At 54.2% G+C, this 23,598-nt stretch overlaps 2 protein-coding genes across 2 annotated transcripts; one reads left to right on the top strand and one right to left on the bottom strand.

Moving 5' to 3' along the window:
- Positions 1-893: 893 nt before the first annotated feature.
- On the bottom strand, positions 894-19,400 carry ANAPC2 (anaphase promoting complex subunit 2). Its single transcript, XM_054393398.1, has 13 exons — positions 19,317-19,400; positions 17,197-17,819; positions 16,038-16,170; positions 13,939-14,113; positions 13,588-13,707; positions 12,776-12,893; positions 12,519-12,700; positions 9,285-9,426; positions 6,086-6,161; positions 4,850-5,053; positions 2,522-2,651; positions 1,854-2,089; positions 894-1,106 (listed from the first exon to the last, which is right to left on the bottom strand). The coding sequence occupies exons 1-13, from the start codon at positions 19,398-19,400 to the stop codon at positions 894-896; spliced, it is 2,436 nt and encodes an 811-aa protein (XP_054249373.1).
- Positions 19,401-19,474: 74 nt separating this feature from the next.
- LOC128976100 (microtubule nucleation factor SSNA1-like) lies at positions 19,475-22,427 on the top strand. Its single transcript, XM_054393218.1, has 3 exons — positions 19,475-19,532; positions 19,607-19,806; positions 22,314-22,427. The coding sequence occupies exons 1-3, from the start codon at positions 19,475-19,477 to the stop codon at positions 22,425-22,427; spliced, it is 372 nt and encodes a 123-aa protein (XP_054249193.1).
- The last annotated feature ends 1,171 nt before the right edge of the window (positions 22,428-23,598 follow it).

Here is a 23,598-nt window from a genome sequence, read left to right as displayed (position 1 = left end):
TACCATCTCAATGACAACTGCTATCTCAATGACAACTACCATCTCAGATGACAACTGCTATCTCAGATGACAACTACCATCTCAATGACAACTACCATCTCAGATGACAACTGCCATCTCAGATGACAACTACCATCTCAATGACAACTACCATCTCAATGACAACTACCATCTCAGATGACAACTGCCATCTCAATGACAACTACCATCTCAATGACAACTGCCATCTCAATGACAACTGCCATCTCAATGACAACTGCCATCTCAATGACAACTGCCATCTCAATGACAACTGCCATCTCAACAACTACCACCTGAAATGACAACTGCCATCTCAGATGACAACTACCATCTCAATGACAACCAAGGAGTCAGCATGAACACTTGCTTTTGTGTAGGTCCTGCTCATCACAGGCAGCTGCAAGATGCTGCTTTAGCCACACAGACAGAGCCAGACAGCAACTGGAACCAACAGCCCCCCCCCAAACCTCCCAAGGCTAGATCCAGAGGAAAGGGAGCTGGTGCCTGGCAGAGGAGGGAGCTTACTGCCTGCCTGATGGAAGGCTGATGTCTAGAGAGCTCTGCTGAGAGAAGAGTTGGTACCATCTGCAAAAGGAGCCCGCTGGGGTTTATTGACCAGCAAAGTGGGCTCCCATGTGGGTACAAAAGCAATGTGGGGTGCAGACCCAGCCCAAGAAATTGTGGGGTGCACAGCCTAGGCTGCTGCTGTGCTGTTTCCACGTGGGAAAAGGACAGCTGTTGGGGGCAGAGGGCACAGCACCCCCCCCAGAGCAGAGAAACTCCCCAGGAGGATGCAGAGAGCTGGGCAGCACTCAGGAGCTGAGCAGCAGCATGGAGAAGTGCCAGAGAGAGGCAAGGAGGACACCTGCAGTCTAGTTGCAGTTCTTGGGCAGGCGATAGACACCTCCGGAGTGGATGAGCTGCTGGTCCCAGACCTTCTTCTGGAGGAAGTCCTGCAGCTCCTGGATATTGATTTCTGTCACCACTGGGCCTGTCATCACAAACATCTTCAGCATGCTGTGAATCCTCTCCAAGGACAGGCTCTCCAGGTTGGTCAGCATAGCCTGGATGTATGTCCAGAAGAGCTGCAGAGGGGGACAAGCAAGAAACAGTAACCCACGGTGACATCGGTGCCAGGAGGGAAAGAGCTGCTTACAGCACCACACATCCCAACAGCAGGGCAGGGCCGTGGCTGGCAGTAAGCTCTGCTCTCAGCCACACAGTCTTTCAACAGGAAATAGCCAAGCACAGCAGGAGGTGTTGGGACAGAGTGAGGAGGCAGGACCTGAGGGCCGTGCATGACCCTCAGTGGAGGCACACCAGCATGACACCTCCGGGTTGCACTCTGGCACAAGGGGAGAGTGGGGAAAGCACTGCAAGTGTCCAGGGAGCACAACACAGAGGAGGCAAAGCTCCAGCTGGGAGTGCTGGGGCAACCTTTCTGGCAGCCTTTGTTGCCAAATATACCCCAACCCTGCCTGGGTGAAGCCAAGTCAGATTTGACTGTTTTTAAATACAAAATCATGTCCCAGACTTTGTCTTTCTTTAAACTGAAAAACCAGGTTCAGAGCTGTCCAAATGGATCCCTGGGCCTAGCAGCTGGGCACTTTTCTGGAGGGAAGGCTGCAATCCAGCAGCTGCACTGGTGAGCACTCACCATGAGACACCCATTTCAAAGACCCTCATGCTGGACTTAGCCACTTGCAGTGGAAAATGCAGACCCAGAGTGCACATTGAATCCATCACCTTAATCAGATTCCCCCAGCCCAGCAGCACAGATGTTTGTGTTGTCCTGCTGGCTCCACGAGCAGCTGGGACACATGGATGGGTACCTGCAGCTCCTCCTCCTTCTGGTCAGCCTGTGATGCCATGGCAGAGTCCCCCTCCTCATCACTGTCTATCAGAACAACCTTCTCCACCTGGTCCTTCTGCTCCTCCTCGATCACAGTGAAGGTGCCCTGGGGCTGCTCACGCAGGACCCCCTGCTGCAGCCACAGAGTCATCTTCCTCTTCAGCGAGGTCACAGGCACCTTCAGCACTTCACTCAGCTCTGTCAGTGTCCATGTACCTGTGGAGACCACAGATGTCAGACAGCAGGACACCTGCCCACCCCCCCAGCATGCCAGAGGATCACAGAATCATAGAATTGTCAAGGTTGGAAGGGACCTTGAGAATCATCGAGTCCCAAGCCCCCTGCCATGGGCAGGGACACCTCACTCTAGATCAGGCTGCTGAGGGCCCCAGGGGTGGGGAGCTGCTGCCAGGAGCTGTGTGCAGTGAAAGCAGATGGGCTGCTGAGCTGGGACCCTGCTGAGGCTGTGTCCAAGGAGACCAGGCTGAGCCTTGTGGTAGATCCAAGCCCAGGAACTAGGTCTTGGTCCTGCTGCCGGAGCTCTCAGAGCCTTCAGCCACCCAAGAAACGTGGCCTTGCCCCTTGCCACCCCCCATGTGAAGCAGGCAGGCAGGGGTGGCAGTGCTGAGCCCCTGCCACTGCACTCACTCTTGGTCTGGAAGTGCAGGATGATAGCAGCATGCACAGGAGAGACAGACAGCGACAGGGTGCGGTCGGCCAGCTCCACCTCCAGGCTCACCAGGCCCAGGTGGTACTTCCAGTTCAGGGTCCTCATGGCCTGGAGAAAGAGGAGAAGCAGCCACTCACAGCAGCTCTTCCAACAGGAACCACTAAGTGCTGCATTACTGCATGTGTCCCTCTACAGCCAGGGCCATCTGCACCCCACACACCTCTGCAGACACAAAGCTGCTTTCTTCCTCAGGAGCCACCCAACTGTCCCCTCCCCCCTCATGGCAAATGTTCTCCCTGGCACAAGTTGTTGTCCAGCCCTTGCTCCTCTCCTCACTCAGCTCTCTGGTAAGGTAGGCACAGGTTGAGGGAACACTGGAACACCAGCTGGGCCACTCAGGCCAAGCTCCTACCAGAAATACTCCTCAGAGGCAGGATTTCCTCAGAAGAGAAGCAAACTCTTCTGATGCTGTTGTGAAAAGATCGCTGCTTGCTTTGAAGGCTGAGGATGCTCAAGGAGGCTGCTCCCTCTTTTGCATCTCCTCCTCCATCCCCTCCCAACTGTATTTACAGGCACAGAAAACAGCTGGCACCCACATCTGGCACCCATATCTGGCACCCACATCTGACACATGGCTACAGCAGAAGAGGCAGCACCTAGAGCACTGAGCTCCCCAGCCTCCAGGCACCTATCACCTGGTGTATAATAGCAAGTTCAAGAAAGGACACAGAAAACCAAGGCTGACATGGAGTCAGAGCACAAGTGGACAAGCAAAGAGCAACATCTGCATGAGACAGCCAGCTGTGCTCAGGCTGGCTGCAAAGAGCCATCTGCACCTGCACACAGACACTACAGTGGCATGACAGCTGGCTCTGAATCATCTGTGCCTCACATGTGTGCCCTGCATGCCACCAGGTAAGAAGCTGCAGGACAAGAAAGCCAAGACCACAGCTCTGAAAGTGATCTAAACTTCTCCTTGTCTTCCAGACAGATGCTCCTGCTTCCAACCCATCAGCAAGATGCCCCTCAGGCCTCTCTCTCTGACTAACTGCCATGACCAAGATCCTGGAGAAGAGAAGACTACATCATTATTTCTGTCTGCTCTCTGTGCCTCTCTTCTGTGCTCCCATGATGTTTATAAAGCCAGGGATTCCAACTTTGAGCCACAGTCAAAGTGACCAAAATGCTTACACATAAACTATCATGGACAGCCCTCCAGAAGTGAAAGAACAAATCCAGGAGAGACCACAGACAGAAGAGGAAGCAACATTCCCCTAACTCCAGACTAACAGTGGACCTTAGAAAGAGACCATGTTTAAAGTGCTCTTCAGGAGGACAAACAGGGGAGGAGAGTGCCAGAGTGCTGAAGAGGAGAGGCCCAACAAGGCCAGGATGCCACTCTTCTGCTGTAGAACTTAGGCCAAGAAGCTTAGACCAGACATAGATGCCCAGGAAGTGCCACCTCAGTGCCCATTTAACCAACAAACTGCTACATTTTGGACAACTCCCTTCCCTGACTGCCCTCACCCAGGCACCCCAGCAGGAGGTGAACCTTGCTTTTGGCAACAACTAAGCTACTGCAGCTTCTAACCCTGATTGAAAGCTGGAGGACTTCAGGATTGCACACAGAACCAACCAGGTTGGAAGAGACCTCCAAGATCAGCAAGTCCAACCAATCACCCAACCCTAACTGATCAACCAGACCATGGCACTGAGTGCCTCATCCAGGCTCTTCTTAAACACCTCCAGGGACACTGACCCCACCCCCTCCCTGGGCAGCACATCCCAAGGGCAATCTCTCTTGCAGGGAAGAGCTTCTTTCTAAGACCAAGCCTAAACTTCCCCCTGCCCAGCTTGAGACTGTGTCTTCTTCTAGTGCTGCTTGCCTGGGAGAAGAGCCCAACCCCCACCTGGCTACAGCCTCCCTCCAGGTAGTTGTAGACAGCAATGAGGTCTGCCCTGAGCCTCCTCTTCTCCAGGCTGAACACCCCCAGCTCCCTCAGCCTCTCCTCACAGAGCTGTGCTCCAGACCCCTCCCCAGCTTTGTTGCCCTTCTCTGGACACCCTCAAGCATCTCAACATCTTTCCTAAACTGAGGGGCCCAGAACTGGACACAGCACTCAAGGTGTGGTCTAACCAGTGCTGAGCACAGGGCAGGATGACTTCCCTGCTCCTGCTGGCCACACTGGATTCCACTGCAGCAGCTAAAACATCAATGATGTTAAAGAGGACACTGCAAACCCCACACTACAGAGCCAAGTCTGAACAGCAGAGGCCTCTTGGAGGGAGGGCTGAAGCTTCCTCACCTTCAGTTTCTCGTATTTCTTGGAGTAGGCTTCCATGGCTTCCTTGATCTGCTCTGGAAGCTCCAGCTTCTCCTCCTTCAGTGGTGGCCAGAACTCACTGGAGAGGATGACAGCAGTGAGGCTGAAGGGAGGCCTCTCCTCCTTGGGGAGCTTCTCTTCCTCATCACAGATGTTGGCGTTGATGCGCCGGGAGTCAGCCATGTCCTGGAAGAGGCAGAGGAAGCTCAGCAGCAACTTCTCCTCCATGTCAGGGCTAACCCTTAGGACAGAAGCTTCAACAAGGTGACTAGTGTTGTCCCCACAGGATGATGGGGACACTGGAAAGGACATGAGCATGTCTACTAGACATGTCTGCTGCCCACTCAGAAACATCAGTGGGGAGCTTGATAAGGGCTTACAACTCAACACTGCCTTACACTGGAGGGCCTCCAGACCTGTGCTCTTCTCAGTGCCCCAAGTGAATTAATCTGCACAGACTCAACCCTAGAGAAGCTGGAAGAGCCCAGCTCCTCAGTGCCTGAACACTGCTGCAGGAGAGACAACAGCACCAGAGCAAGCATCCTCCAGAGTGGATAACAACAGAGAGGGCTCAACAAACAGACAGCATTTTGAATGCACTTCTGGTGCCCACAGCACAAGAAGGATGTGGAACAGCTGGAGAGGGTGCAGAGAAGGCCACAGAGATGATCAGAGGGCTGCAGAACCTCCCCTGTGGGGACAGGCTGGGAGAATTGGGGCTGTTCAGCCTGAAGAAGAGAAGACTCCAGGAAGACCTCAGAGCAGCCTTCTGGTACCTGAAGGGGCTCCAGGAGAGCTGGGGAGGGACTTTTGACAAGAGCTGGGAGTGCCAGGATGAGGGAGAATGTCTTTGAGCTGGGAGAGGGGGGACTGAGACTGGAGATGAGGAAGAAATTGTTGAAAGTGAGGGTTGGGAGACACTGGAACGTGTTGCCCAGGGAGGTTGTGGCTGTCCCCTCCCTGGAGGTGTCCAAGGCCAGGCTGGATGAGGCCTTGAGCAAGCTGGGCTGGTGGGAGGTGTCCCTGCCCATGGCAGGGGGTTGGAACTGGATGAGCTTTAAGGTTCCTTCCAACGCAAACCATTCTATGAATCTATCAAATCAGCTCCTCACTGGGATTCTGAGAATGCCACTTTCTTAGAAGACCCTTTTTGTGTCACTCCTCAAGTCCTCCCCCAGAGGGCTCAAACACCCAGGAGTTGAAGGGAAGCAGAGTTACCTTCAGCATGACCTCACAGTAGTGCATCTGAGCCTCCCCAAAGCGCAGCTTCAGCAGCTCCACGTTGCGAATCTCCCTGGGCAGGAAAGCAGCAGATCAGGCACAGGGCCCTTGGATGAGCCAGGCTTGGCCTCCACCCCTCACAACACAGCCAAAGAAAAAAGGTCCCTGGCACAAGGGTGTCTGTGATGGTTTGAAACTCTCTCTTTAATTTTTTCCTTGCAAAGTTCAGAACAGAGAAAGTGAAAGAGTGCAAATAAGTCACTATTGGGTGTAAGAAAGCAAAATACTGATTGTTCTAAACACTTCCATTGGATAGATAGAAATGTTTAAGAACTATTACCCAAAACAAAGTAGGCACTCTGCACATTCTGCGTTCGGCAGTGGGGGCAGCTGCTGGGCTGTCTGGCTGCTGTTTCTTCTTCTCTTCTGGCTGAAGATAACACACTGACCTTGGCAGCTAAGTTAACAACTTTCTGCTCTAACTAACTGTGCTTCTCTGTCCAGGTGGGTCTGGGGGGGAAGCTCCTGGGAGAGAGGCCCCTTTAGGAAGGGTCCCCTTTGGGGGGAAGCAAAGGGAGCTTGGTTGTGCCTTTCTGTTGATTTTTGTAAATGTTGTTGATATTTGTAAATGTTGTGAATTTTGTCTATTTGTACATATTCATTGCATTTCATCATAGATTGTAGATTCTGCTTTGTAAATACAGCTTTCATTTGCTTCCAGACTGGGCTAGCCTGGTTATTGTCAGTGGGGGGGAATTTCAGCTCACACTGACACAGTGTCCTTCCTAGGAAGCCTTGCAAGGCACATTATCTGAAGAGGATCCAGAATCTAAGTGAGGAGCAGTCACTTCCTCCATAGGGCAGAGGCCTTCTGGAGACCTTCCCACCCCTTTCATTTGGGCTTAGCCACCCCCCTTGACACCACAGGGCAACCACAGCAGGTCAGCCACCCTCCCAGGACTGCCCATCCCTGATGTGGTTTGCAGCAGCTGCATTTCAGAGAAAGGAAAATCACTGCAGCTGTTGAATCAAGAGACACAACTGGATTGCAGCTGAGGTCTCCTGATTCTTCATCCCTTTTTCCTCCTTTGACACCTTCTGCTGACCCTAAGCAGCCTGAGCAGGTTGTGAGGATCACCAGAACAGGTGAGATGGAGCTAAGAGGGTGTCAGTGCCTCCAGTTTCCTACATGCTGTCCTGGCAGTGCAAGCCAAGGGCAGGACTCAGCTGGAAGCAGCCAAGAAGAGATGAGACCATGAAATTCTGTGTGCAAGCCCAAAGCTGCAGAGGAACTGGCCACAGGCACTGCTGGCTCCAGAAACAGCTGGTAGAGAATCATTAAGTTGGAAAAGACCTCCAAGCCCATGGAGTTCAGCTGTTAACCCAGCACTGCCAAGTCACAGAATCACAGAATGTTAGGGGCTGGAAGGGATTTCCAAAGCTCATCCAGTCCAACCCCCCTGCCAGAGCAGGGTCACCCAGGGCAGGTCACACAGGAACACATCCAGGTGGATTTGGAATATCTCCAGAGAGAGACTCCACAACCCCCCTGGGCAGCCTGTTCCAGGGCTCTGTCACCCTCACAGGGAAAAAATTCTTCCTCCTGTTTCCATGGAACTTCCTCTGTCTCAGCTCCTACCACTGCCCCTTGTGCTGGCATTGGGCATCACCCAGCAGAGCCTGGCTCCAGCCTCTGGGCACTCATCCTGCACATCTTTATCACCAGCAATGAGGTCACCTCTCAGGCTCCTCCTCTCCAAGCTCCAGAGCCCTCAGCCCCCTCAGGCTTTCCTCATGAGGAAGATATTTCACTCCCTCCATCATTTTTGTGGCTCTGCACTGGACTCTTTTAAGCAGTTCCCTGAGGTCCATCTTGAACTGAGGGGCCCAGAACTGGACACAATATTCCAGATACAGCCTCAGCAGGGCAGAGGAGAGAGGGAGGAGAATCTCTCTTGACCTACAGGGGCAAGTGCAAAGGAGGGCAATGAAGCTCCAGGCCTGGAGGGCTCCTTTGCACTTGCCCTCCAGGAGGGCTTGGAGAATAAATCTTAAGAGGAACAACTGAGGGAGATGAGGCTGTTTAGTTTGGAAAAGAGGAAGCTGAGGGGAGACCTCATTGCTCTCTACAGCTACCTGAAAGGACCTTGTAGAGAGGCTGGTGCTAGTCTCTTCTCACGAGTGATTAGTGATAGAACAAGAGAGAATGGCCTCAAGCTACAATTGGGTAAGTTTAGATTGGATATTAGGAAGAATTTGAATGAACATGAACCAGCAGTGTGCCCAGCTGGCCAGGAGAGCCAATGGCATCCTGGCCTGGATCAGGAATGTGTGGCCAGCAGGACAAGTGAGGTTGTTCTTCCCCTGTACTCAGTTCTGGTCAGGCTACATCTTGAGTCCTGTGTCCAGTTCTGGGCTCCTCAATTCAAGAGAGATGTTGAGGGACTGGAAGGTGTCCAGAGAAGCTGGGGGGTTCTGGAGCACAGCCCTGTGAGGAGAGGCTGAGGGAGCTGGGGGTGTTCAGCCTGGAGAAGAGGAGGCTCAGGGCAGACCTCATTGCTCTCTACAACTACCTGAAGGGAGGTTGTAGCCAGGTGGGGGTTGGGCTCTTCTCCCAGGCACCCAGCAGCAGAACAAGAGGACACAGTCTCAAGCTGTGCCAGGGGAGGTCTAGGCTGGGGGTTAGGAGGAAGTTCTTCACAGAGATTTGCCCTTGGGATGTGCTGCCCAGGGAGGTGGTGGAGTCACCATCTCTGGAGATGTTCAAGAAAAGCCTGGATGAGGCACTTAGTGCCATGGTCTGGTTGATTGGATGGGGCTGGGTGATAGGTTGGGCTGGAGGATCTTGGAGGTCTCTTCCAACCTGCCTGATTCTATGATTCTAAGTTTTTCCCAGTGACAGTCGCCAGGCACTGGAACGTGCTGCCCAGGGAGGTGGTTGAGTCACCAACTCTGGATGTGTTTAAAGGTGGTTTGGATGTGGTGCTTGGGGGTATGGTTTAGGGGTGACCCTTGCAGAGTAGGGTTCTGGGTTGAACTCAGTGATCCTGAGGCTCTTTCCCAACCGGAATGTTTCTGTGATTCTGTGACACTAACCCACAGCCCTCCAGGCCGTTCACAGGGCTGAGAGGGAAGCACACCTTCGTTTGTGAGGTGGCTGCAGGGTGTGCAGGCCTGGGGCCGGGGCTGGGCTCACCTCTCAGCGCTGTAGTTGAAGTGGTGCAGCAGCCTGTCGGCCAGCAGCGTGCGGTACTCATTGATGAACAGATCCTTGCTGCCATAGATGCTCACCAGCAGGCTGATGATGTCCGAGGAGCGGCGCTTGGAACTCGACTTCCCTAGGGAAAGACAGCCGGAGATTAAAAGTCTGCTGATGACACTGAGCTGGGTGGTGTGGCAGACACCCTGGAGGGAAGGGACCCATCCAGAGGGACCTGGACAGGCTGCAGAGGTGAGCCCATGACAGCCTCATGAGGTTCAATAAGACCAAGGGCAAGGTCCTGCAGCTGGGGCAGGGCAATCCCAAGCACCAATACAGGCTGGGCAGGGACTGGCTGGAGAGCAGCCCTGAGGAGAGGGACTTGGGGGTGCTGGGGGAGGAGAAGCTCAACAGGAGCCAGCAGTGAGCACTTGCAGCCCAGAGAGCCAAGCAGAGCCTGGGCTGCAGCAAGAGAAGTGTGGCCAGCAGGGCAGGGAGGGGATTCTCCCCCTCTGCTCCACTCTGCTGAGACCACACCTGGAGGACTGCATCCAGTTCCGGAGCCTCTGTTCCAAGAGGGATCTGGAGGTGCTGGAAGGTGTCCAGAGAAGGGCTACGAGGATGAGCAGAGGGCTGGAGCTGCTCTGCTATGGAGACAGACTGAGAGAGTTGGGGCTGTTCAGTGTGGAGAAGAGAAGGCTCCCAGGTGACCTTCTTGTGGCCTTCCAGTATCTGAAGAGGGCTACAAGAAAGCTGGGGAGGGACTTCTTGGGGTGTCAGGGAGTGACAGGACTGGGGGGAAATGGAGCAAAACTAGAAGGGGGTAGATTCAGACTGGATGTTAGGAAGAAGTTTTACACCACAAGGGTGGTGAGACACTGGCACAGGTTGCCCAGGGAGCTGGTGGAAGCCTCATCCCTGGAGGTTTTGAGGGCCAGGCTGGATGTGGCTGTGAGCAACCTGCTGTGGTGTGAGGTGTCCCTGCCCATGGCAGGGGGGTTGGAACTGGATGATCCTTGAGGTCCCTTCCAACCTAACAATTCTATGAAACAGGATGAGATCAAACAGGGCCCTGGCCCAGCTCAGCTCTGGAGCACCAGCAGCCAGACTGCTCCAGACTCCAGCCTGCTGGGGTAAAGAGCAGGCTGCCAGGATGTTTGGCCACAGAATCATAGCATGGTGGTGTGGCAGTTTCAGGCTGTGCCTGGAATTTTTTTTCCACAGATCTCTAGAATAGAAAGTGGTAGAATGTAAATAAATCAGCATTGGGTGTAAAAAGGGAAATAATGATCACTTCTAAACAGTCCCATTGGACAGGTATCTGCCATCAAACTCAGAGAGGTAAACAAACTTTCTCTCTGCTTCTGCTGGCTGTCCTGAGCCCAGCTGCACTGCTTTGTTGTGGCTATGTACTGACAAACAACCCTCTGCTCTTCTCTCTCCTCTAGTGTGTACAGGGGAGGGGAGCAGGACAGGGGGAGCTATTAGCTCCCTGGGTTTGGCCAGGGGGGTTCTTGTGCTGTTTATCAATTGTAAATACCTGTAAATACCTGTAAATATTGTAAATATTGGATAGTTTGTACATATCCATTGCATTCCATTGTAGAAGGTAGCTTTGCTTGTAAATACAGCTTCCCTGGCTTCCAACACAACTTCCCTGGCTTCCAACACAGCTTCCCTGGCTTCCAACACAACTTCCCTGGCTTCCAACACAGCTTCCCTGGCTTCCAACACAGCTTCCCTGGCTTCCAACAGAGCTTCACTGGCTTCCAATACAGCTTCCTTGGCTTCCAACACAGCTTCCCTGGCTTCCAACACAGCTTCCCTGGCTTCCAATAGAGCTTCATTGGCTTCCAATACAGCTTCCTTGGCTTCCAACACACCTTCCCTGGCTTCCAACACACCTTCCCTGGCTTCCAATAGAGCTTCCTTGGCTTCCAATACAGCTTCCCTGGCTTCCAACACAGCTTCCCTGGCTTCCAATACAGCTTCCTTGGCTTCCAACACAGCTTCCCTGGCTTCCAACACAGCTTCCCTGGCTTCCAATACAGCTTCCCTGGCTTCCAACACAGCTTCCTTGGCTTCCAACACAGCTTCCTTGGCTTCCAATACAGCTTCCCTGGCTTCCAACACAGCTTCCTTGGCTTCCAACACAGCTTCCCTGGCTTCCAATACAGCTTCCTTGGCTTCCAATACAGCTTCCCTGGCTTCCAACACAGCTTCCCTGGCTTCCAACACAGCTTCCCTGGCTTCCAATACAGCTTCCCTGGCTTCCAACACAGCTTCCCTGGCTTCCAACACAGCTTCCCTGGCTTCCAATACAGCTTCCCTGGCTTCCAACACAGCTTCCCTGGCTTCCAATAGAGCTTCCTTGGCTTCCAATACAGCTTCCTTGGCTTCCAACACAGCTTCCCTGGCTTCCAACACAGCTTCCTTGGCTTCCAACACAGCTTCCTTGGCTTCCAACACAGCTTCCCTGGCTTCCAATACAGCTTCATTGGCTTCCAACACAGCTTCCCTGGCTTCCAATAGAGCTTCCCTGGCTTCCAATACAGCTTCCCTGGCTTCCAATACAGCCTCCCTGGCTTCCAATACAGCCTCCCTGGCTTCCAATACAGCTTCCTTGGCTTCCAACACAGCTTCCTTGGCTTCCAATACAGCCTCCCTGGCTTCCAATACAGCCTCCCTGGCTTCCAATACAGCTTCCTTGGCTTCCAACACAGCTTCCTTGGCTTCCAATACAGCTTCCTTGGCTTCCAACACAGCTTCCCTGGCTTCCAACACAGCTTCCCTGGCTTCCAACACAGCTTCCTTGGCTTCCAACACAGCTTCCCTGGCTTCCAATACAGCTTCCTTGGCTTCCAACACAGCTTCCTTGGCTTCCAACACAGCTTCCTTGGCTTCCAATACAGCTTCCTTGGCTTCCAACACAGCTTCCTTGGCTTCCAATACAGCTTCTTTTTACTTCCAACTGAGCTGCTCTGTCAATTTAACATTGGGGAAAATTTTCAACTCACCACAGGCTGGGGGTGGAAGGGACCTCTGGAGATCATCCAGCCTGACCCCACTGCTAAAGCAGGGCACCCACAGCAGCTTGCCCAGAAGCACAATGGCCAGGGAGGTTTGGAAGGTCTCCTGAGAAGAAAACTCCACAACCTCCCTGGGCAGCCTGCTCCAGGCCTCCAGCACCCTCACACCAAAGATTTTCCAAGTCTGGTCTTAGCATCTAACCTTGATCTGCATCAACTGGATCAGGAACCCAGTCCCCTGGTTCTGAGATGTCATCATCACTCTCCTGGCCATTCTCCAGGGTCACTGGGTCAGCCTTGGAGAGCTCATTTGCCAGATCACCAGAGCCCTCCGTGTCCCCGGTGAGCCCAGCCACGATCTGCCGCACCGTGTCCTCCCGAGTCCTGCCGAGGGCAAGGGAGACAGAGTGAAGGGAGGGCAGAGGGGGGATGTGCAGGGCTGCCCTGCCAGCCTCTTACCTCAGGTACTTCCTGATGGGCTCACAGGCGACCTCCAGGATAACCATGGAGGGGTCAAGCTCTCGCAAGGCCTTGATGGCCGAGATGTACAGAGTGATGATGTCAGAAGTGTTGACTCCTACAGGAGAGGGGCAGAGGGGTCAGAGTCCAAAGCACAGAGCTTGGGTGTCAGCAGCCTGGATGCTCCAAACCCTCTGCTCAGTCTATGGAGTGAGAGGTGAAGGGTGTGCTGCCCTCCTGCCCCAGCCACAGGGAGAGAGCAGATCCCTGTGTCTGAGGAACCAGTGCCAACCACAAACACAGGCTGAGAGACCACTGTGAACCAGGGGAGCCTGGACTGTGTTTGGAGCTCAGAGCACACACAGCAGAGCAGCCTCCACCCACCAGGGGCAAAGCTACACTTCCAGCTCAGCTCCTCACCACACTGCAAAAATGAGGCAAGAAGGGGCTGGCATACAACCAGTGACTGCTGCCCTGCACACCCCAACATGGAGGGCTCCCAATGGGCACAGCCTGGCTGCCACTCACTCATCTAACAGGAAATCAGGCGGCTCCCAGTAGATCCCCACCCACGCCCAGGCTCCTTAGAGTATGGGGATATACATGGGGATAGAGAACCCAGTAGATCCCTATCCAAGGCCAGGCTCCTTACAGTGTGGGGACATAAATGGGGACACAGAATCCAGTAGATCCCTCTCATGCCCAGGCTCCTTACAGTATGGGGACATACATGGGGACACAGAACCCAGTAGATCCCTCTCATGCCCAGGCCCCTTACAGGGTAGGGACACACGTGGGGACATGGAACCCACCAGGATGCAGAAGTCGCATTTCCAGAGCACTTTTCAGGGAGCTGAGCAGCTGCTGCCTCTGATTAGTCCTTTCCAGGCAGAACTTGAGGTCCTCCACAGCAGGCTTCGAGTCTGGGAAATCTACAGAGGAAGCAGAGCTTAGAGACAAGCCATGCCCCATGGGAGGACCAGAGGAGAGAGTGTGGTGTGTCAGGAGCTGGAGAGACATCTGTCACTCATCTGAGTCCTCGAGTGAATGGACATTGAGCTTCAGCACACTCAGGAACCTGAACAGTGACCAGAACTGAGTAACCAGAGCCTCAGTCCCCTGCCCAGTGAGGCTCAGGGTAGCCAAGGCAGGGTCCCACCTACCCCTGATGATGCTGAAGAGCTCCTCGATGCGCATGCTGGCGTAGATGCGGTAGAAGAACCTCTGGACGTGGCACCGCCAGCGCTTCAAGGTGCTGCTGGCTTCTGGAGAGGAGCGTGCCAAGGGACCATCCTGCAGGAAAACCCTGCTCAGCCAGCCTATCACCTTCTCAATCCACTGCACAAGGAGAGGGAGAGCACAGAGATGGTGAACACCACAGCAGGAGGCACAACCACATCCCACGCTTAGAATCATAGAAGAACAATCACAGAATGATTTGGGTGGGAAGGGGACTTTAAAGCTCATCCAGTCCAACCCACACACAGTCAGAGGGACATCTGCAACTGGAGCAGGCTGCTCAGAGTCCCAAAGAACCTCACCTGGAATGGTTCCAAGAATGGGACATGCCCCACCCCTCTTGGCAACCTGGGCCAGGGTCTCACCACTCTCAGTGTCAAACATTTCTTCCTTAGATCTAATCAGAACCTCCCCTGAGATTCAGTCCCACATGGGCAATGATGCCCAACCCACATTTTTCATGGGGAAGAGTTTGCTCTTGCTTTGAGGTGATGTGTTCCCCTTCCATCAACCCAGACTGGTTCACACAGGAAGAAGCAGCAGCTGCTGCAGCACTTCTGCAGCATTTTGGCTGATGCTTTTTCTGTGGGCTCTGGGCTTCCTTGCAGTCCAAGCAGGCTGCTGAGGCTTTGAGGGTTGCCTCCCAGCAGGCAGAAATGCTCTGCAGCTCCCTTTGGAACATGAGGAAAAGGTCTGAAATTGTGCCAGGGGAGGGTTAGGTTGGAGATGAGGAAAAATTTCTTGGCTGCAAGAGTGGCCAGGGATTGGAACAGGCTGCCCAGGGAGGTGGTGGAGTCCCCAAACCTGGAGGTGTTCCAGAAACCTGTGGCCATGGTACTTGGGGCCATGGTTTAGTGGCCATGGTGGTGTTGGGTTGCTGGTTGGACTGGATGATCTCAGAGGCCTTTTCCAACCCAAACAATTCTGTGAAATCAGGGCAGCCACAGGGAGCAGCCTGGGTTGCATGGCAACCTGACCTCATGCTCTGCTCCTCAGCACAGGCAAAGGCAAGGTCATGCACCAAGGAGCACAGAGCACAGGGCAGCCCTGCAGAGCCAGGACTGCAGCCTGGAACAGCCCTCCCCTGGGGGGGAGTTTTGTTTTAAGGTCACACGAGGTAAACAGCACAACAAAAGCTCAGTTTAAGGCAGCAGGAAAACCGCTGGGTGGGTGCAAGGAAGCATTTTAAATCTCTATTAAGCCCACTGGTGAGATCAATACCAGAGGACCACTTCCCACCTTTGCTTCAGATTTTAAAGGGAGGCTGAAAAACTGGAAAGAAGAAAGAAAACAGCAACAGAACTTCAAATGATGAGCCCTCCTGCACAGGGGGAGGGCTCTCTGCAGGCTGTGGTTTGTAAAGCAGCAAATCCCTCAGAAATTCCCTCATTACCATGGGCCAGGTGAAGTACAATCACAGAATCACTTTGGCTGGAAGAGACCTTTCAGAGCATCAAGACCAACTACTAACCTGACACTGCCAGGTCACCACTAAATCTTGTCCACATCTCCACAGCTTTTCAATCCCTCCAGGGATGGGGACTCCACCACTGCGCTGTTCCAAGACCTGACAATGCTTTTGGGGGTGAAATTGTTGCCCGTGTCCAACCTAAACCTCCCCTGGTGGAACTTAAGGCCATTTCCTTTCCTCCTGCTGCTTACCCCCTGGGAGAAGAAACCAGCCCACACCGGGCTCCAGGGAGCCATAGAGAGCAATGAGGTCTCCCTTCAGCCTCTTTTTCTCCAGGCTGAACAACCCCAGGTCCCTCAGCTGCTCTATAAGACTTATGCTGTAGACACTTCCCCAGCTTCACTGCACAGGTCAGAGCAAATCTTCCCCTCTATCATCATCACTTAAAGCAGGGAGTTTTAACCACCCCTTCTGCCAGGGAAGGTGCAAGTCACAGTCCTGGCTCAGGTGTGCTCAGGTAGAACCCACTTCTAGTCAGAGCTGCAAAAGCAGCTCGAGGAGCAGCTGCACAGCCCAGCAGCAGGGCTCTCACTGCCCACAGGCTCTCCTCACCTCCTGGAACTCATTGAGGAAGGAGTGCTCGTACTCGCCCCGGCACCGCTGCTCCATCCTCTCCTCGATCATCCTGTGCAGGATGGTGGTGACGGCGTCGGCGCTCACCCTCTCCAGCAGGTGCAGCTGGCGCCTGCGGGCAGACAGACACCAGACTCAGAGCACAGGGAAGCAAGGGGACAAGGACACAAAGACCATCCTCACACCTGCAGCCACCTTCCTCCTCTGGGAGCCACGGACCCAGGCTTAGCCCTTCATTTACAGGCTCCGAGAAACACACAGACACACAATGTGTACAGCACTGCCCCTGGCCTCTCCTCCTCAGGACATTGGTTGTGAGCCATCAAAACCTTCTGAATTTCATAGGTGCAGAGAATGGTTTGGGGTGGAAGGGATCTTAAAGATCATCCAGTTCCAACCCCCTGCCATGGGCAGGGACACCTCCCACCAGCCCAGGCTTGAGCACCTCCAGGGAGGGGGCAGCCACAGCCTCCCTGGGCAACCTGTGCCAGTGTCTCCCCAGCCTCACTCGAAATTTCTTCCTCATCTCCAGTCTCAATCTCCCCTCTCCCAGCTAAAAGCCATTGTCCCTCACCCTGTCACTCCCAGCCCTTGTCAAAAGTCCCTCCCCACCTTTCCTGTAGCCCCCTCAGGCACTGGGAAGGCTGCTCAGAATTCTCTCATGAGCCTTCTCCAGGATGAACAGCCCCAGCTCTCTCAGTCTGTCCCCACAGCGGAGGTTCTGCAGCCCTCTGATCATCTCTGTGGCCTCCTCTGGACCCTTTCCAGCAGTTCCAGGTCCTTCTTGTGCTGGGGGGCACCAGAGCTGGACACAGCACAGCACATGGGGTCTCATGAGAGCAGAGTAGAGGGGAAGAATCACCTCCCTCATCCTGCTGGACACAAAGCATTTGCATCTTTGTGGACAGAAGGCCTTAAAGGAAGATATTCTCACATCTAAGGAATAGAACTTTCTAACAATCTGCTCTAGTTCGACCACCAGCTGGCAACCATGTCGTTTTCTCTCCCCAGTACTGTGATACAGCCTGACCTTGCATATCCCTCCTCCCACTTCCAGACATCAGAAATGCTGCTGCTGCTCCCCACCCAGCCCAGCTGCTTGCTCCAAGGGACAGCCACAGCCCCGTAGCCCACGCACAGGATGTCATTGAGCTGCTGAAACTGCTGCATGGCTGTAGGGCACCAGCACTGCTCCCTCTTGCTGCTGCAGCCTGCACAGAGCAGGCCTTCCCCTCCGCCCTCCTCGGTGTCGCTCTCCTGCTCGGCCTCGCTCATGCTGCTCTCGCCCTCGTTGGTTCCATCCTCTCCCTTCCCCCACTGCCTCATGTAGATCTTGAAGGTGCGGCTGTAGAACTGCTGGATCATCTCCTGGAAGGACTTGGTAGTGGAGAAGAACAGGATAGCTTTGAACATGGTGTAGACCTTTTCTTGCAGCATCTGAGCACCTGTGCCCAGGAGCAGGCCTGCCTTGGTCCATCTCTCCAGGAGCTCCAGGCTGTTCAGGTAGGGGTCCAGGCGGCACTTGAGGAGACAAAACGCGTCCAAGAGGAGCGAGGAGCACTGGGCCTCCTCAGCTGTGTTTTCATACTGGTTGATGCCGTTCCAGAACTCAGGACCTATGTTCACCTGCAGGTCTGTCTGTAGCACCTCAATGAACCACTCCTCCACGACTGAGTGCAAGTCATAGCACCGCAGCACCTCCAGGGCTGCCTGCAGCTCAGCATCCTTCAGCGGCCCCACAGGATCGGACCTTGGTGCTGCCTGAGAAGTGGAGATACCAAGTTAAACAGCGGGAAAAATTCTCCAGGAGGACCTGTGGCAGAAGAGATCACTGGTCCCAAGGAACAGGGACCAAATGCACATGGACTCTGGCCTGCATTAAGAGGAGTGTGTCCAGCAGATCGAGGGAGGTTCTCCTCCCCTCTACTCTCCCCTATTAAGACCACACCTGAAATATTGCCTCCAGTTCTGGGCTCACCAGTTCAAGAGGGACAGAGATCTGCTTGAGAGAGTCCAATGGAGATCTACCAGGATAATTGAGGAACTGGAGCACTGCCCTATGTGGAGATGCTGACAGCCCTGGGGCTTTTTAGTCTGGAGAAGACTGAGAGGGGATTTAATAAATGTTTATAAACATCTGAGGGCTGGGGGTCAATGGAGGGGACAGGCTCTGCTTAGGTGCACCCTGGGATAGGACAAGGGGCAATGGATATGAACTCCAGCACAGGAGGTTCCACCTCAACATGAGGAGGAACTTCTTCACTCTGAGGGTCACAGAGCACTGGAACAGGCTCCCCAGAGAGGTTGTGGAGTCTCCTTCTCTGGAGACTTTCAAGACCTATCTGGATGCATTCCTCTGTGACCTGTGCTGGATTCTGTGGTCCTGCTCTGGCAGGGGGTTTGGACCCTTCCAACCCCTAACATCCTGTGACTGCTATCAAACAGCACCAGGCAAATCCTCTTCCTCCATGGACACCTTCCGGGGTCTCAGCCTGCTGCTGGAAGCCAAGAGCCCAGCACTGGCCACTGCTGTCCCTTTAGGGCTGCCGCAGGACCCAGGCACTGGCTGGGATGTGGTTGTTGAGAGGCACAGAGCTCTGACCACAAGAGCCACCCTCAGGTCCTCCAAAAGCCAGCCTCTAAGGCAAAACGTCTGGTCAGTGTGAGCTGCCCCAGGGAGTGAGCAGGGAGCAGAAGCACAACATCTTCTGTTTGGCTTTCCTGGCCAGTGTGACGCGGGAAGAGGGGGACAGCTGGAGCCCCTTGGCCCTTCCCTGACACCCCCCCACCGGCAAGGCACCGCCAGATCCCCGCTTTCCCGGTCAGCAGCTCCCGGATTTCCCCTCCAGCCCCTCGGCAGCACCAAGAAATGGAGGGGACCGGCCAGGCCGGGGGACAAAACTGGCACCGCCTCAGCCACCCAGGGGTGTGCGGGCACAGGAAAGGGTGGGGGGCACAGAGACAGGCACCGGGGAAGGGAGCGGGCACCCGGGAAGGGAGCGGGCACCGGGGAAGGGAGCGGGCACCCGGGAAGGGAGCGGGCACCGGGGAAAGGAGCGGGCACCCGGGAAAAGGAGCGGGCACCCGGGAAAAGGAGCGGGCACCCGGGAAGGGAGCGGGCACCCGGGAAGGGAGCGGGCACCCGGGAACGACGCGTCCTGCTCCAGCCCTCCCCCCGGCCCCCGCCGCCCGAGCCCGAGCCCGAGCCCAGGCCCAGCCCCACCGCAGCCTCCGGCCCCCGCCTCACGCCCGGCTCACCAGCCCCAGGGCAACGGGCGGCACTAGGGCGGTGCTCAGCGTGTGCCAGGCGACAGAGAGCTCGGCGCCCGCCGGCCGCTCCATCAGGCCCCGCCGCAGGAAGAGGCGGAGCGCGGCGGAACGTTGGGCCGGGCCGGGGGATGGGCAGGGCCGGGGCCATGAGCGGGGCCGGGCTGGGGGCCGCCGTGCGGGAGTACAACGCGGATCTGCAGGAGGGTGAGCGGGGCCGAGGTCAGCGGCGGGGCCGAGGCCGGGAGTGGGGCCGGGGCTGACCGGTCGGTGCCGCGCAGGGCTGGCGGAGCTGCGCGAACGGCGGCGGGAGCTGAGCGGCCGGATCCGGGAGGAGCAGGCGGAGCGGGACCGGCTGCAGGGGCGGATCGTGGCACTCACCAGGCGGCTGCTCCGCACCAGCGAGAGCCTGGCCCAGCTCCTGGCCGAGCGCTCCCAGCTCGACGGCGTGATCGCCGAGACCGAGGCGGCCTGCAGCCAGGTAACCCCTTACGGCCAGGTAACCCCTTGCGGCCAGGTAACTTCTTACAGCCAGGTAACCCCGTACGGCCAGGTAACTTCTTACAGCCAGGTAACCCCTTGCGGCCAGGTAACGCCAGGTAACCCCTTACGGCCAGGTAACCCCTTGCGGCCAGGTAACCCCTTGTGGCCAGGTAACCCCGTACGGCCAGGTAACTTCTTACAGCCAGGTAACCCCTTACGGCCAGGTAACCCCTTGCAGCCAGGTAACCCCTTACAGCCAGGTAACGCCTTACAGCCAGGTAACTTCTTACAGCCAGGTAACCTCTTACAGCCAGGTAACCCCTTGTGGCCAGGTAACCCCTTACGGCCAGGTAACCTCTTACAGCCAGGTAACCCCTTGCAGCCAGGTAACACCTTACAGCCAGGTAACTTCTTACAGCCAGGTAACCCCTTGTGGCCAGGTAACCCCTTGCAGCCAGGTACCCTGCATGCGAAACAGCATCCCCCGGTACCACCAGGTACTCTGTGTACGGTAAGGTACCCCCCTTAAGTCCAAGGTCCCCCCCATCCAGGGCTCCCCATCCGGCCCCAGGGCCACTCATCCTACCCTGGCCCCGGTGGGACCAAGCTCCTGGCACACTGTCCCTGTTAACAGGTGGTTTGGTTCAGTACTGGTGTGAGCTGAGGGAGAGCACATTGTGAAATACATCAGCATGGTCCCTTGGAACAGACCCCTGCAGAAAGACCAGCATGTGGAGGGGAAAAAGTGGAGGAAACCAGGGACAAGACATTGACCCAGAAGATCAGGCAGTTATGCTGGGATGGCAGAGCTGTTGGCCTGCTAAACACTCTTTCTGCCCAACTTTAATGTCGATTCCCTCCACCTTTAATGGAACAGTATCATTAAGAGTAGAAATGTTGAACCATTAAGAGTGGGAAATTCTGAGGCACTTTCTCATCTTCCCTCTGTTGGTAACAAGGAGCTGTTTGGCTCAAGACTACCAACCCTTCCCCTGGTAGCTGCCTGCAGTCTCCGCCTTTTCCCATGTGGGTTTTTAACGTGGTCACTAATGTGTCAGATCCAGATCATCTCCCAAAGTCAGTACTGTACTCTGACAGATGAGACTGGAGCCATTTTTTCACCTTACTTAAAGATCTGATGGTTTGGGGCCAAGGGGGGATACTTAGATAAACATTTAACAGCTTGGAAGTTGTGTTGTAAAGCTACACAAAACCCCAGCAACTTTTAAAAGAAACCTGACAAATGCAAGTCACAGCTCCCTGCCTATGAATGACTTTGTGTTTGTTGAAATGAAGATACTTGCAGCAGGTAAGAAGCAGTGGTGGTGGGGAAGAGGACAAACAGCCACCCTGTGACCAGAAACCAGCAACAGTTCCTTTCCCATGGATGCACATCCCTCATAACTGCACTCCTTGCCTTCCCCCAGCCCCTGGCAGTTGCAGGACTCCACCTTCCTTGGACAAGGTATCAAGATCCTAGCATTCTGCTGGTGTCTTGTCCTGCAGGGCACTTACCTTCATCTCTGATCACTTGGTGATTTCCACAGGTTCACAGGAACATGGGTGATCTTTGATGCTCCAGCTCCACCTCCACACTGTTAGAATTGTCCACTCTGCTAAATCTAAAATGGTGAGGTGGACAGGCAGCAAGGGCTCCTAAACCCACTGTAGCCTTGTTTCCTAGAGCATACTAAGTGGGAACCTTGAGTTACATACAACATAAGCTAAAAATAGGGGGAAATTAACAAAATGAAAAACTTAGTCTGAGTTAAGGACATTGTGGAATTTGAGTTAGTTTTGAAGCAAGAGTGGAAGCCAGTTGCAACTGCCAGTTGTGCAGTTGAGCACAATACTGATCTAAAAAGCCCAGGGATAAGAGAAAAGGAGAGAGAAGAGAGGAGAAAAGAGAAGAGAGGAGAAAAGAGAAGAGAGGAGAAAAGAGAAGAGAGGAGAAAAGAGAGGAGAAAAGAGAAGAGAGGAGAAAAGAGAAGAGAGGAGAAAAGAGAAGAGAGGAGAAAAGAGAAGAGAGGAGAAAAGAGAAGAGAGGAGAAAAGAGAAGAGAGGAGAAAAGAGAAGAGAGGAGAAAAGGAGAGGAGAAAAGGAGAGGAGAAAAGGAGAGGAGAAAAGGAGAGGAGAGGAGAGGAGAAGAGGAAAGAGAGAAAAGGAGAGAGAAGAGAAAAAGGAGAGAGAAGAGAAAAAGGAGAGAGAAGAGAAAAAGGAGAGAGAAGAGAGAAAAGAAACCCCTAAACCATAAAAGTTCACCCCACAGCCTGCTGCAGAAAGTTCTCTGCCTCATGCTCCAAGATATTAAGGAGGAGTTTTGTATTCAGGACCTGGGCATGAACCAGTGAACCCCCCCTCAGATGCCCCCACAGTGAGACAGGATGAGATGTCACCAAGTGAGTGTAAGGGCTGCCAGGTAGGTCAGCTGAGTTTGAAGGGAACTCGTCAGAGAAACACTTAATTGATGTAAAAATAAGCTATTTTTATTTCTGTCTTTCCCAGATACTGGAGGCATTGCCAGCTGACCTGAAGCAAGGAACAGGGGGTGCTGGTAAAGCCAGTGAGCCGCCAAACACTTCCAAAGGACAACAAGCAGGTGAAGAAAAGCATGGCTAAGCTGCTTTAATAAAAGTCTTGGCTTTGCAGAAGTAAATTTTCCTTGCAGATGCACTTTGGTATTAGTTAGAGATCTACTAAATCTAATCCTCAAACACTAGGGAGGAAGGTAGGCATCTACCAAAAAACCCAAACACCTTTATTTTGAGCACAGTGACACCCAAGCATATCCCAGGAGGTGACTTCTCAGCTAACGCTTCTGCCCTCACTCTGCCAAGAGCAAGCTCAGGGTTCATCTGCTACAGACAGGGATGGGAGGATGAAGCCAGGTAGTGCAAAGGCAGCACTCAGTGAGGTGCCAGTCACAGCTGCAAGGTAGAGCAGGTAAACTGGCAGAAGTGGGCAGCACCTCAGGGCACCATGCTCTCCTCTCCAGCAGCACGCTGCACTCCCACACCACCACTGAGCCTGCCCTGACCAGAGGAGTTGTAGGCACAGAGCTCATTCACTGAGGACAGCACAGAGAGCACCAGAGCAGTTTTGCACTTGGCTGAAGTCACTGGAACAAGCTGCAGGGTATTGTTTGCCTTAGCATTCCTCACTGATCCAGAGCAGAACAAGGACAGGACAGTCCAGGCACCTTGTCCCTGACTTTAACTGCAACTTCTGCTTCACTACCTGCAGTTTTGCTGAGCTGCACATCTTGAGAGAGGGAGCTGCCTTCAACTGACCTGAGCCTTTCCACTGTGCTCCCTGGGACCATCTCTGTTAGGAAAGCTCTGTGTAGCCTTTTCTTCAAGCACAGTCTCCTCTGGCTGTGTGCACAGCTCCCGGCTGCGGGCAGTGCTCGGGGTTAACTCCACACAGCTGATCACTTACTCACTCCTTAAATCTAGCAGTCAGTAGCAGTCCTGCAGTTTTCCACATTCTACCCCAGTCTCAGCACCTTGTTCTGAAGTGTTTCACTAATGGAAGAAGCCTCAGCAGATGGCCTTCACTGCTCTTTCAGGGTACTTGTGTCACAGGCAGACACACTGCCAGCCACACGCTGCTCCTGGGAGGTCACACAGGGAACTGAGCTTCACTTAGCTTGAGAAGAAGTGCAAAGAGGTGGAAACTTTCCTTGTGGCCCCTAGCCAGCCAGCATCTAACAAACTGCTGAACACCTCATTCCTTTTTTTTTTTTTTTTCCATTATCTTTCCAGAAATAATTAGGCACCCAGGGTAGACA

The sequence above is a fragment of the Indicator indicator genome, chromosome 28, assembly GCF_027791375.1.
Source record: "Indicator indicator isolate 239-I01 chromosome 28, UM_Iind_1.1, whole genome shotgun sequence".
NCBI classification, from domain to species: domain Eukaryota; kingdom Metazoa; phylum Chordata; class Aves; order Piciformes; family Indicatoridae; genus Indicator; species Indicator indicator.
The sequence above is the reverse complement of the archived record's forward strand: the minus strand, read 5'-3'. Positions and strand labels throughout refer to the sequence as shown.

What these genes read in the sequence shown, in the direction of transcription:
- ANAPC2 (XM_054393398.1), bottom strand. Translation starts at nt 19,400, where the DNA reads ATGGAGCGGCCGGCGGGCGCCGAGCTCTCTGTCGCCTGGCACACGCTG. An exon ending in TTCAACTACAGCGCTGAGAG is followed by an intron (nt 6,162 to 9,284) that starts GTGAGCCCAGCC and finishes TTTCCTGCCCAG; the next exon opens with GGAGATTCGCAACGTGGAGC. An exon ending in AGAAATACGAGAAACTGAAG is followed by an intron (nt 2,652 to 4,849) that starts GTGAGGAAGCTT and finishes CTCTTTCTCCAG; the next exon opens with GCCATGAGGACCCTGAACTG.
- LOC128976100 (XM_054393218.1), top strand. Translation starts at nt 19,475, where the DNA reads ATGAGCGGGGCCGGGCTGGGGGCCGCCGTGCGGGAGTACAACGCGGAT. An exon ending in CAACGCGGATCTGCAGGAGG is followed by an intron (nt 19,533 to 19,606) that starts GTGAGCGGGGCC and finishes GGTGCCGCGCAG; the next exon opens with GGCTGGCGGAGCTGCGCGAA. An exon ending in CCGAGGCGGCCTGCAGCCAG is followed by an intron (nt 19,807 to 22,313) that starts GTAACCCCTTAC and finishes TGTCTTTCCCAG; the next exon opens with ATACTGGAGGCATTGCCAGC.